Source organism: Schistocerca nitens, chromosome 9, assembly GCF_023898315.1.
Source record: "Schistocerca nitens isolate TAMUIC-IGC-003100 chromosome 9, iqSchNite1.1, whole genome shotgun sequence".
Lineage (NCBI taxonomy): Eukaryota > Metazoa > Arthropoda > Insecta > Orthoptera > Acrididae > Schistocerca > Schistocerca nitens.
Genome location: NC_064622.1, coordinates 425,850,439 through 425,864,507, shown reverse-complemented (window position 1 = coordinate 425,864,507; position 14,069 = coordinate 425,850,439). Strand labels below are relative to the sequence as shown.

Sequence of the window (14,069 nt, the reverse complement as noted above, 5' to 3'; positions counted from 1 at the left end):
AGACTGGCGCAACGGAAGCTCTCCGAACAGAGCCGACGGATAATCGGTGGGAACGACTAGTGCCTGCCCGGACAGATATCCTTCAAATAAAGGATGCACCTCCACGGATTTCCTATTGTTTGGGGACGACGAGACGTTAGGGCGCTACCATGACATTTTCTGTGCGATTCTTTACAGTTACTCTGCTGTTGGGTGCACTCGTGTTCGTAAGTATTTCGAGACTTTACTCCTTATGCTATTGATTGCATATATTGTGTTGTTTCATTGTGCAACTACACTGAAGAGCCAAAGAAACTGATACATCTGACTAATATTGTTTAGGGCCCCCGCGAGTATGTAGAAGTGCCGCAGCACGACGTGGCATGGACTCGACTCATATCTGAAGTAGTGCTGGAGGGAATTGACACCATGAATCCTGCAGGGTGATGCATAAATTCGTAAGAGTACGAGGGGGTGGAGATATCTTCTGAACAGGACGTTGCAAGACGTTCCAGATGTACTAAATAACTTCATGTCGGGGAAGATTGGTAGCCAGCGGAAGTGTTAAACACTCATAAGAGTGTTCCAAGAGCCACTCTGTCGCAGTTCTGGACATTTAGGTTGTTACACTGTCCTACTGAAATTGCCCAATGGCAGTGGACATTAACCGATGCAGGCGATCAGACAGGATGCTTACGTACATTTCACCTGTCAGAGTCGTATCTAGACGTATAAGGGGTCCCATATCACTCCAACTGCTCACGCCCCACACCATTACAGAGGCTCCGCCAGCTTGAACAGTCCCCTGCTGACATGCAAGGTCCATGGAGTCATGAGGTTGTCTCCATACCCGTACACGTCCATCCGCACGATACAATGCGAAACGAGATTCGTCCGACCAGGCAACGTGTTTCCAGTCATCAACAGTCCAATGTCGGTATCGACGGGCCCATGCGAGGCGTGAAGCTTTGTGTCGTGCAAGGGGTACACGAGTGAGCCTTCGGTTCCGAAAGTCCGTATCTATGATGTTTCGTTGAATGGTTCGCACGCTGACACTTGTTTGTGGCCCAGCATTGAAATTTGCAACAATTTGCAGAAGCGTTGCACTTCTGTCACGTTGAAAGGTTCTCTTCAGTCGTCGCTGGTCCTGCTCTTGCAGGATTCTTTGCCAGCCGCAGCGATGTCAGAGATTTGATGTTTTACAGGACTTCTGATATTCACGGTACACTAGTCCTACGGTAAAATCTCCACTTTATCGCTAGCTCGGGGATGCTGTGTCTCATCGCTCGTGCACCGACTATAGCAGCACGTTCAAACTCACTTAAATCTTGATAACCTGCCATTGTAGCAGCTTTAATGGATCTAACAATTGCGCCAGACACTTGTCTTATATAGGCGTTGGTGACCACAGCGCCGTATTCGCCTGTTTACATATCTCTGTATTTGGGTACGCATGCCTATACCAGTTTTTTGGCGCTTCAGTGTATTACACGCCTTACGAGGTGTCTTTAATAAGAAAAATGTATACCTACTAAAACATCATTTGCGCAGAATAGTGTCCCAAATAAACCGCCATATATATGGGTTGAACAGAAACGTGGCACACCGCAAGAAATTCTTGTTTATACATAAATATAGATGCAGGTATTATTGGGGACTAGGACAGTGTTCTATGTCGCGTTGACCGCCTGTCTCGGAGCTACATGAATTCGAACGTGGGCACATCGTTGGCGCTCGTATGGTGGATGCTTCCGTAACCAAGGTAGACAAAGTGTTTCTTGTTTCAAGAGGCACCATATTGAAAATTTATTGCGCATACCAGGGGAGCGGAGAAACATATTCTGGTAAGTCACAACGCGGACGCAAGTGTGTATTGAGTGGTCGGGACAAATGGTCGCTGAAGAGGATTGTGACGAAAACTGAGAGGACGATAGCAGCAAAAGTCACTACAGAAGAGAATGTCACACCCTCGAACCATGTCGGCTCCAAAACAACACGAAGGGAGTGCTGTAAACAGGATATTGCAGGGCGATCTGGAACTGTAGTCATAAAAAAATATTTCTCTTATTATTATTGCTATTGTAAGAGAATACATGTCGTTTACACTTTTTTATATTTCATCTGTGTGAATCCCTATGCCTTTAATGGTTCCGAAATTTTTTAATGTTAACAGCTTAAACGACTATTTACAAACAGATGCAGAAAAAGTCTCATTTGCTTTGCTGAATATTTTGTAGAGATGTTGTTTTTATGGTCTTCACTCCGAAGGCTGGTTTCATACGACTCCCCATGCTAGCCCATCCTGTAGAAGCCGCTTCAGTCTACAAGCATTTGAATCTGCTTACTCCATCCAGTCCTTGCGCTCTCTCTCTCTCTCTCTTTCTCTGTCTCTCTCTCTCTCTCAATAACTTTTAACACACACTTCCCTATATTACGAAGCTGACGATCCCTATATGCCTTTATTCCTCTTATATGTACTATCAACGGATTCCTTCTTTTAGCCAACATGGTGTAGCACAAAAGTCTTTCTTCCTCAGTTCGTTTCAGTACCGACCCACGAGTTGCTCTAACTTCCCACCTAAACTCCCTAGTGGTTGAGAGGGGAGTGAGACAGGCGACGTTATTAAATCTGTACATTGAGCAAGTAGTATAAAAAAACCAAAACGAAATTTGGTGAGGGAGCTAAAATTCATGAAGAAGAGAAGAATCTTAGAGGTTGGTAATGACACTGCAGTTCTGTCAGAGACAGAAAATGACATGGTAGATGAGATGAATGGAATGGACAGTGTTTTCAAAAGAATTTACAAGACGGAAATCAACAAAACCAAAACAAAGATAACTAAACAGTCCAATTAAATCAGACGATAGCGAGTGAATTAGATTAGAAAATGGGACACTCAGAGCAGTCTATGTATTTTGTTCTATGGGCAGCAATATTACTGACATTGGCTGAAAAATGTAAAATGCCTATGGCACAAAAATCATTTCTGAAAAACATCGAACATTTTGGGATTAGGAAGTCTTTTCTGTAGGTACTTGTATAGAGCGTAGACTTACATAGGAGTGAAACGTGGACCTTAAGTAATTCAGACACGGAGAGAGCAGAAGCTTTATAAATTCGATGGTACTGAATAATGAAATATATACAGGGTGGTCCATTGACCAGTCCAAATATCTCACGAAATAAGCGTCAAACGAAAAAACTACAAAGAATAGGGAAACCAGATGGTGCTATGGTTGGCCCGCTAGATGGCGCTGCCATAGGTCAAACGGATATCAACTGCGTATTTTTTAAAATAGGAACCTCCGTTTTTTATTACATATTCGTGTAGTACGTAAAGAAATATGAATGTTTTAGCTGGACCACGTTTTTCGCTTTGTGATAGATGGCGCTGTAATAGTCACAAACATATGACTCACAATTTTAGACAAACAGTTGGTAACAGGTAGGTTTTAAAATTAAAATACAGAACGTAGGTACGTTTGAACATTTTATTTCGGTTGTTCCAATGTGATACATGTACCTTTGAGAACTTATCATTTCTGAGAACGCACGCTGTTACAGCGTGATTACCTGTAAATACCACATTAGTGCAATAAATGCTTAAAAAGATGTCCGTCAACCTCAATGCATTTGGCAATACGTGTAACGACATTCCTCTCAACAGTGAGTAGTTCGCCTTCTGTAATGATCGCACATGCATTGACAATGCGATGACGCATGTTGTCAGGCGTGTCGGTGGATCACGATAGCAAATATCCTTCAACTTTCCCCACAGAAAGAAATCCGGGGACGTCAGATCCGGTGAAAGAGTGGGCCATGGAATGGTGCTTCGACGACCAATCCACCTGTCATGAAATACGCTATTCAATACCGCGTCAACCGCACGCGAGCTGTGTGCCGGACATCCATCATGTTGGAAGTACATCGCCATTCTGTCATGCAGTGAAACATTTTGTAGTAACATCGGTTGAAATTACGTAGGAAATCAGCATACATGCCGGCCGGGGTGGCCGAGCGGTTCTAAGCGCTACAGTCTGGAACCGCGCTACCGCTACGGTCGCAGGTTCGAATCCTGCCTCGGGCATGGATGTGTGTGATGTCCTTAGGTTAGTTAGGTGTTAGTAGTTCTAAGTTCTAGGGGACTGATGACCTCAGACGTTAAGTCCCATAGTGCTCAGAGCCATTAGCATACATTCCACCATTTAGATTGCCATCGATAAAATGGGGCCAATTATCCTTCCTCCCACAATTCCGCACCATACATTAACCCGCCAAGGTCGCTGATGTTCCACTTGTCGCAGACATCGTGGATTTTCCGTTGCCCAACAGTGCATATTACGCCGGTTTACGTTACCGCTTTTGGTGAATGACGCTTCGTCGCTAAATAGAACGCGTGCAAAAAATCTGTCATCGTCCCGTAGCTTCTGTTGTGCTCAGTGGCAGAACTGTACACAAAGTTCAAGGTCGTCGCCATGCATTTCCTGGTGCATAGATATATGATACGGGTGCAATCGATGTTGATGTAGCATTCTCAACACCGACGTTTTTGAGATTCCCGATTCTCGCGCAATTTGTCTGCTACTGACGTGCGGATTAGCCGCGACAGCAGCTAAAACACCTACTTTGGCACCATCATTTGTTGCAGTTCGTGGTTGACGTTCCACATATGGCTGAACACTTCCTGTTTCCTTAAATAACGTAACTATCCGGCGAACAGTCCGGACACTTGGATGATGTCGTACAGGACACCGAGCAGCATACATAGCACACGCCCGTTGGGCATTTTGATCACAATAGCCATACATCAACACGATATCGACCTTTTCCGTAATTGGTAAACGGTCTATTTTAACACGGGTAATATATCTCAAAGCATATACCGTCCGCACTGGCGGAATGTTACGTGATACTACGTACTTATACGTTTGTGACTATTACAGCGCCATCTATCACAAAGCGTGAGATATTTGGCCCGGTCACTATCAATGGACCGCCCTGTATGTCATTTCCATGATGAATCGCCATTGTCGATTTTAGCGATAACATACTAAGATAGCTTGATAATACGACAGTCTGTGTTCAACGTTATGCGTAAGTGTGTGTCGAATGGAGCAGCTGAAACTGATTGTTAGGTACAGTATCAGGCAGAAAAGACACGTCATGCCAAGTACACACATCAAAAAAGTTTTGCATCACCCCAGTTCCCAAAATTCCTGAAGATAGATGTTGATCGTGGATATTCTATCACAGACACAGTCCCTTTGACTCTAAACCCGTCGAGAGATGTAAACAACAATGCATGAGCAGCGCTATTAGACGGAGGGGGTCTGACAACCCATCATTTCCAGTCATTCCACCACGAAGGAGGTACATTGCTGGTGTTGTCTGTAGTTCAACCATGCCTAGACGGTCAATACCGCGGTTCGATCGCGTCCGCATTGTTACTTTGTGCCAGGACGCACTTTCAACAAGGGAAGTGTCCAGGCGTCTCGGTGTGAACCAAAGTGATGTTGTTGGGACATGGAGGAGATACAGAGAGACAGGAACTGTTGATGGTATGCTTCGCTCAGGACGCCCAAGGGCTACTACTGCAGTGGGTGACCGCTACCTACGGATTATGGCTCGGAAGAACCCTGACCGCAACGCCACCATGTTGAATAAAGCTTTTCGTGCAGCCACAGGACGTTTTGTAACGACTCAGACTATGCACAATAGGCTGCATGACGCGCAACATCATACCCGACGTCCATACCGAGGTCCATCTTTGCAACCACGACACCATGCATCGCTGTACAGATGGGAACAGCATGCCGAATGGACCGATCAGGATTGGCATCACGTTCTCTTAACCTACGACTGTCGAATATGCTTTCAACCAGACAATCGTCAGAGACGTGTTCGGAGGCAACCCGGTCAGGCTGAACGCCTTAAACACAATGTCTAGCGAGTGCAACATGTTGGAGGTTCCCTGATGTTTTGGGATGGCATTGTGTGGGACCGAAGTGCACCGCTGGTGGTCATGGAAGGCGCCGTAACGGTTGTACGATACGTGAATGCTATCCTCCCATCGATAGTGTAACCATATCGGCAGCATATAACAGCAGATAACATCAGAAGACATCGGTTTAAATATTGCCTTTATACTCTACAAATAAGATGATTTACAACAAACATTTCATCAATCGAATCACCTATGTAAATGATTTTGACATATGTAAAACTAAAACCAAAGCGTTAGTTTCCTAAAGTAATCGTCATGTCACACTTAAAATGTCGATTTTAAACAAGTCATCCTTCAGCCATTTGCGAAAAACTGACGTAGACAATAATAAAGCTGTGTATGTGTAAAGCGAGTTAGATTGCGATTCACAGTAGGGAGAGACTAGACAGAAGACGGAAAGTTATACAATTATGGTTTTCTCGACGCTTCTTCTTTGGACAGAATGCTAGTCATCAGCAAAAAATGTTTATAAATAAAATTAAATAATGAAACAAACTAGGCTAAATATGAAATGTAAATACATATACCTGAGAATGATAATAAGTTACTCTAGAGCAAACCGCATAAGAGAAAGCACTTTTTGCTAAAAGAGCTGCAAGTAGAACGAAATGAATATATAACAATTAAATACTTTTAGCATCAACGTGTTTTCAAGGTTTCCTAAATTAACATTGTCTTACAATACAGGAAGTGCAAGTGATTTACGAATATCTAACAAGACGTGGTCTAAAGTTATTGAAGACGGAATAGGATTAAAACTTAATTACGTACAGATGAGGAACTACACATAGGGACGTAGGTGGAGACGAAGCGTGTATCGTAATAGAGGTCTTTGCTGAATGTCTCTATGGTAGACGCTTTGGCAACCGCCAACAGTTACAGGAGCGACGGTGAGATATACATTATGCCCCAAGATGGTATGATTAGCAACATCGTTTCGCTACATTCTCTCATTCATTACACTGTTGAGAAATCTCAATTTTAAAAATATTATCTCTTCTTCTCAGAAGCTGCTCTAGTGATCTGATACTTAGACATCTTTTGTTAAAATGTGATACAATGATGTGCAGAATGAAGAATGATTAAATCGTTTACTGCCACGTGTGAATAAGGAAAGACTGCAGGACTACTTCCACATGGGCGCTGCTGCTCTCGCCCGCGGTACATCGGCAACTGGCACATCAAACCAGATACTGGTCGCCGAAAGGAAGCGACCTCTGTTGACAGCAATTATTACGTTGCTACTTGCACTTCATTAGTTGAGAGGAGGGGGCGCAGGAGATTAAGGTTTAACGTCCCGTCGACACGATGCCATTAGAGATGAGACAGAAGCCCAGATTATGGAAGAACGGGGAAGGAAAGCGGTCGTGCCCTTTCAAAGGAAAAATACCGAAATTTGCTTGAACTGATTTAGGGAGATCACGGAAAACCTAAATTCGGATGGCCGGACGCAGGTTTGAACTGTCGTCGTCACGAAAGCGAGTCCAGTGTGCTAACCACTGCGCCACCTCACCCGGTTATTTCTTAAATTACTTATTTACTGAGGAGCTCCTCCCATCATTAGTTAGCACCCTGCCCGTTAGAATTATTGTTTTATCTTCTCCTAGACTCTCCTTACATTTTGTTGTTTTCAGTTGTTGGACTCCTTTACTTTCATAACATAACCTGACAACAGTCTCATGTATAGTGTTTAACATTAAAATAGTAAATTCTGAAATGACATCGGAATAATTAACTGTTGGGTGGGAGGGCCAGGCCACATAAATCAAACGAAAGTGATATTTCAAACATCATCCACAATTAAATAACGCAGTTTAAGAAAGATCTATTTTACGAGGGTCACTCCAAAAGAAATGCACACTATTTTTTTAAATCCATATTTTATTCTACATATTTGAAAGTTTTACAGTGTATAGATACATCCTTTAGGATCAATATTTTCATTTCTCCACATAATTTCCATCCCTCTCAACTGCCTTACGCTATCTTGGAACTAGTGCCTGTATACCCGCACGGTAAAATTCTGGACCAACCTGTTGGAGCCACTGTTTGGCAGCATGAGCAAGGGAGTCATCATCTTCAAACCTTGTTCCACGAAGAGAGTCTTTCAGTTTCACAAAGAGATGATAGTCAAATGGAGCCAGGTCAGGACTGTAAGGCAGGTGTTTCAGTGTTGTCCATCCGAGTTTTGTGATCGCTTCCATGGTGTTTTGACTGACATGTGGCCGTGCATTGTCGTGCAACAGCAAAATATCCTGCTATTGCCGATGTGGTCGAACACGACTCAGTCGAGCTTGAAGTTTCTTCAGTGTCGCCACATATGCCTCAGAATTTATGGTGGTTCCACTTGCCATGATGTCCACAAGCAAGAGTCCTTCGGAATCGAAAAACATCGTCCCTGCTGAAAAATGATGGAGCCATGTTTCCTCACCTGTCACAATTCTTCCAAGAAATTCGTCTCCACCATTCTCGTACTGTTCCAAAAGTTCGCTGCATACCGTTTTTCTTGTTTCTTTGAGAGCCACTGTCAACATCCTGGGAACCCACCTGGCACAAACCTTTTATAACACCAACAATTTCAGTATTCTGCAAACACTTCCTTCCCCTATCCCAACATAGCATGACAATTCGTTCAATGTGATGCGTCTGTCAGCAGTCATCAATTCGTTAAGTCTCTGCACATTGTCTGGTGTGTGAGCAGTACGAGGCATGCCGCTGGGAGGACAATCCTCAATATTGCCATGCCTGCTTTCATCATGTAACCCTCTTGCCCACCGATTAACTGTACTGCGATCGACAGCAGCATCTCCGTACACCTTTTCCAACCTCTTGTGGATGTTTCCCACTGTCTCGTTTTCACAGCACAGGAATTCTATGACAGCACGTTGCTTCAGACGAACGTCAAGTGTAGCAGCCATCTTGAATACATGCTGTGACGGCGCCACTCACGGGAACAGGTTGACCTAAGTTTGAAAACAAGTGGGAAGGATGTATCTACACACTAAAACTTTCACACACGCAGAATGAAAACTGTATTTTTACAAAAATAGTGTGCATTTCTTTTGGGATGACCCTCATAAAAGATTATTTTACACATAACATACAATGAAATTTATTAGATATTGATTGCAAACTTTTTCGAGAAGAACACAAAATCAAATACAGAACAAGAATATTTAAATTGGCGCCAACGCAGACTGTCACAACTCCGTCGACCAAGTCGGCATAACAGGATCACGCAACAGGACTCGTAGGCATGGGTCGAGGGCAATTATAATCAAATAACTAGAACAGAGTAAAAATTAAGATTACATTTCAAATGTAAACAGCCTAAACAACTTTTTCTTATCCGAAACCTAAAACGCTTTAAAATCTGAACTTGGCACAATAGAAGAGTCCTGTAAATACTTAAAAATTTTTGGGTACTGAGCTTGGGTTGGCATTGAGCGGCCATAGAGTATTTAAACCTTGCAATTTTTTTTAAATTCTACCTCTTTAAGAAAATTCCAGTATGCTTCCAGAAGTTCTCTGTTTTAAATGGCATTAATCATGATAAATTTATTACAAATAGTTAAAAATGTTAACTTAAAAACAAGTACCTCCTTGAGGTTTAATAACTATAAGAACTTCAAGACGGTAAAGGACAGCTTTGTAGTAAAATTTATACTAAATGAGTTAACCACAATTAAATGAAAAAAATGCCATTTAACAGCCCTTCAAGTAAGGAATCTTACTAACTAAGCTTCCTTTGTGTTAGTTGAAGAAACCAATTTTCTGCACGCCACACGTTCACCATGTCTTTTGAATCTCTTCACGATCTCTTTTAAACCTCTAGAAAAATACATTAAATTCTAACTTGACAAGAACGCTCGTCGTGTTCAGCCTACTGCCTTGGAAACCCATTACTATTTGTATGAGATAATGTTGAATTCATCACGTTTAATAGTGAAAGGTATTTGTGTGACTGTGTGTGTGTGTGTGTGTGTGTGTGTGTGTGTGTGTGTGTGAGCGCGTTTAAGTTGTTTAATTCTGTTATGTTGGATAAGATTTTAATGAAAACTTAGGTAAACTGAATTTCGCCATCGCGAGATTCTGTTAGCCTGTTTGACGTTTGTATTGCACACAGAACTAAGAAATAATGATTTAGTACAGGTTATTTCAAAGTATGGCCAGTTTCAAAACATTCAATTTGAAAGCTGGTCCAGTACGTACAAGAGCCAGTGTTATAATGGCATCAGGTCCGTGCAAATGTTTATAAGATTTGACATCTCCCATAGCACTGTATCTGGTTGCATGGCACATGTTATCCACCTCAGAACAGAACCCTACGTGTCACTTGTGTAACGAGTCAGGTACCTTCGCGAAAATTGTCCACAGTGGGTTTTTGTTTTGAAGAATATACTAAAACAGTGTACCAGACAACAACTACAAGGTATGAGAACTGCCGTTAACGTACAGGACAATAGAGAAGCCGCCAAATTGAGTGTACAGAGAACAACTGATCTTATTTGACGATTTCCCTCCTTTGACTAAAGAAACAAGAAAAGCATCACTAGCTGAATCGACCGGTAGGGACGTAAGTAGAAAGTGCACTCAGCTCCAATCCGTAACAACTACGTAATAAAACAGTATAACAGTGGTTGACGCGGGAATTCGTCGAAAAGTTAGTGACCCAGAAACTGGAGTGTAGAATCATCTCACTACAAACGATCCTCAGAAGAACAAAATGCGACCACTGGGAAAGGAAACTGCGAACTCAGAAGAAGGAGAAGGTGGTGGAAAACCAACACAGACATCAACAAAGTAGAAGTCTGATATAGTAATGAATTTACTGACCGGACGTGAGATGGAAGCAAGAAATGAGGTGCAAGCTGTGATAGAACATTCGTATCAACCACATGTAACAGACGACCTGAACCTTGCCCCACAAGAAAGTGAATAACTCATCAGGCTCCACTGTAGCAACAGTCGACTGAAACTTCAACAGTTCTGAATGAAAATGAAAACAACATGCAGGAAGCAAAGCGAAATACACTCAGAAATACTCTTACTGTCACTAATGAACCAGCTGAGCACACTGTTCGGGACAGTGAGAAAATCTCCGCCGGTCGCAAGTCTCTCAAACACCAAAGTGGAACAGAATCGTCAAAGTTGAAGGCCATACCAAACTAACTGTGGGACGTCATAAAATGAAAAATGGAGGGGGGAGGACACAACGCAGAGTCGCAGGAAAGGTCTATATGGATATTGAACAATCAGACTCTGAATCTGGCCGAAAAGGAAGCAGGGAAATATTACGTACTAGCAGAGAAACCCATTTTCTTCTTTATCGTTATTTCGTCCCCCAAGGCCCCATACGGGCGGGAGGGGGGCTGTAGGCGGTATAGGCAAACCACTCTTCAGCCAGTGTACAATAAAATAGTAAAGTTGATGAAAAATAATTTAAAAATTTTTAGTGGTGAGACATACGATGAATGACTTTTGCACTGGTAGTTGAAAACGGTAATAATAAAAGATAAAATTAAATACAATGAGCGCACATTTAAAACAAGTTGCTGAAACACATGTAAAAGAAGCAATTTCCTGTCACTAGAAATTGTAAGGATCGTTGAAGGTGAAAAGGTTGGCTGATGAAGAGAGTAGGAATATGGGGCCATAAGGAAAAAAGACTCGTGCATTGCAGTGATGGGTAAGAATGGCTGTTGGGACAGAGGACTGGGTAGAGTGAGTGGAGGAGAATAGAGAATTGGTGACAGTAATAGCTGTTGGGAAAAGGGGGTGTGGAAATAATGGCAGAAGAGAAAAAAAAGGGTGTAAGGGGAGGGAGAGGAATTCCTGACAAAGTGGAATGGGTGGGGTGAACATATAGGTGGTAGGAGGGGTAAATGTTAGGGTGGAGTTCATATTCTGGGAGGGAGTGGTCAAAGTGTCTTTGGGAGAGTATGTGAAGGGTCTGTTAAATGGAGGGTCGGTGGAAAATGCTGACAAAGGCGCGGCAGCGTATGAGGATTGGAAAGCATTGGGGAAACGATAGGATTATTGGAGTCGAGTTTGCGCATAATGTAGATTGTTCAGAGGTATTGTTCAGGGAATTTGATGAGATGGTAAAGGTTCCTTGTGGCGATGAGAAACCCAGCGTTTCGCAGGTATTTATTTATAGCCATGCGTCCACGCCCGTACCACAGTGCATCTGGCCTTGTGGTTAATGTTTATGACGTCGTATCTCCTTAACTGTGTGATATCCTCTTCAGTCCCGAGGTATCACATATGGTACCTCCAGGTTTTTTTTTTTCTGGGGCACGTACGCAGATGAACTTTTTTAGCTTGTGGTATCACGTAAGATACTCATCGTGGTTGCCACAGTTCTATTGCTCGTCCTTCTGCCGAGTATTTTGTGGCAGCACTGTCAACTTCGAGTTCTGCAGCTGCACACATTTGTCTCGGCGAAATAAAGGTAAAAACATATCTTTTTTCTAATTATGATGTTTTTCCATGTTTTAATTGCTTATTAAAGCTGGGCATACATTCCTCAGTCACTATCTAACTATAAATTAATGTTATGACGAATTTTCAAGTTTTAAACTTTTTGGTATGATATACGATACCCTGGGACTCAATGGCACACTGTGAAAGTGGGGTTATACGATGGTTACCCAGAAAGTAATGCACAGCATATTTTTTTCTTCAACAATTCTTTATTGAACATAATGAGAATTATACAAAAGAATGGTGTTTCATCTACACACCCTATTTTTCCACGTAATCAGCATCCCGTTGTATGGTCTTCCTCCGGTGTGAAAAAAGGTCGTGTATGCCCTGTTCGGTACCCATCCTTGTCCTGGTGGTGGAGCCAGTGCTTCACTGCATGAATCACCTCCTCATCGTCCTCAAAATGTCTTCCACGAATGCCAACCTTTAATGGCCCAAACAACTTCGAGGGGCTAGGTCAGGCGTGTCAGGTGAGACAGCCGTGGATGGTCTCCCCGACCTCTGCAAATCTTGAAGCTCCGCCGAACCGCCTTGTGACGACCTCACCCTCCGTGCCCAGCGACTAACTGTACATTTGTAGACAGCAGATGCTCTGTAGACTTCGCACATGCGTTTCTGAATATTCCCCACGGTTTCGTTCTCTGCAGTGAGAGATTCATTGATGGCACGTTGCTTGTAAAGTACATCACCTACAGACGCCACTTTGAAACTGTCCTGCAGCTATGCTGTCTGACAGAAACTTGGCGCACTCATTCAGGAGACTTGAAATAATAGATACGTAACGTTTCGCATTCGTAGCATTGTTTTCGGCTGAGGAAAAAAATGCGGTGCGTTACTTTCTGGGCAACCCTCGTATGTTTTTTAGCTTGATTACCAGGTTTGATAGTAATGTTCAGATGATCATCATGCAAAAGGCCGCAGGGGCCTCAGCTTCGTACAGTGTGAGCAGTGTAAAGTGTTCCTTTGCTTCAACACTAACGGTGCTCTCATTCTCAAATGCTGAGTGAATAAAGCCTAGAAATTCACGCGTCGCGAGGTACCCTTCTTTTCCACGCCACCCCTTTCATAAGTAGGTGGTTCTTAACCATCCCTCCCCCCACCCCCCACCCCCTTGCGATTGTTACCTGACAGTAAGGTATATGTGTACCAAGTTTTGCTGAATTGGTCTCGTGGTTCAGACGGAGATCTGGAACGTACATACAAATGCATACACCACACACACACACACACACACACACACACACACACACACACACACATACACACACACACACACACACATCCATTTTTATAATATGTATGTATTAGCATAGAAACAGAAAAGTGCTCACGTTTGTAACGTTAAATATTCGTGGAATTCAAAAAGATGAACATTTTGGTGAAATTTATTAGAAAAATGACATTGATATTGCCTTCTTGCAGTAAGTCGTCTGTGAAGAGATCTTCGTCTTCTTTCCATTTTACTTAACTAGCCACCACTATAGAGAAAATGGAAAAGAGAAAATTTCTCACCATGTATACAACTTGTTCAATAGTTTCATTTAAAGTAAATGTAAAAGTTTTGTAATACCTGTTGCTGAATAAATACATATATTT

At 42.7% G+C, this 14,069-nt stretch overlaps 1 protein-coding gene across 1 annotated transcript in view; it reads left to right on the top strand.

Annotated features, from left to right (window-relative positions):
- Nucleotides 1-98: 98 nt before the first annotated feature.
- Nucleotides 99-14,069, top strand: part of LOC126203539 (uncharacterized) — a 56,673-nt gene continuing 42,702 nt past the window's right edge. The window contains exon 1 of the mRNA XM_049937863.1: nt 99-206. Coding sequence (XP_049793820.1) covers nt 150-206 — 57 coding nt within the window. The 5' untranslated portion in view covers nt 99-149. The remainder of the gene's footprint in view (nt 207-14,069) is intronic.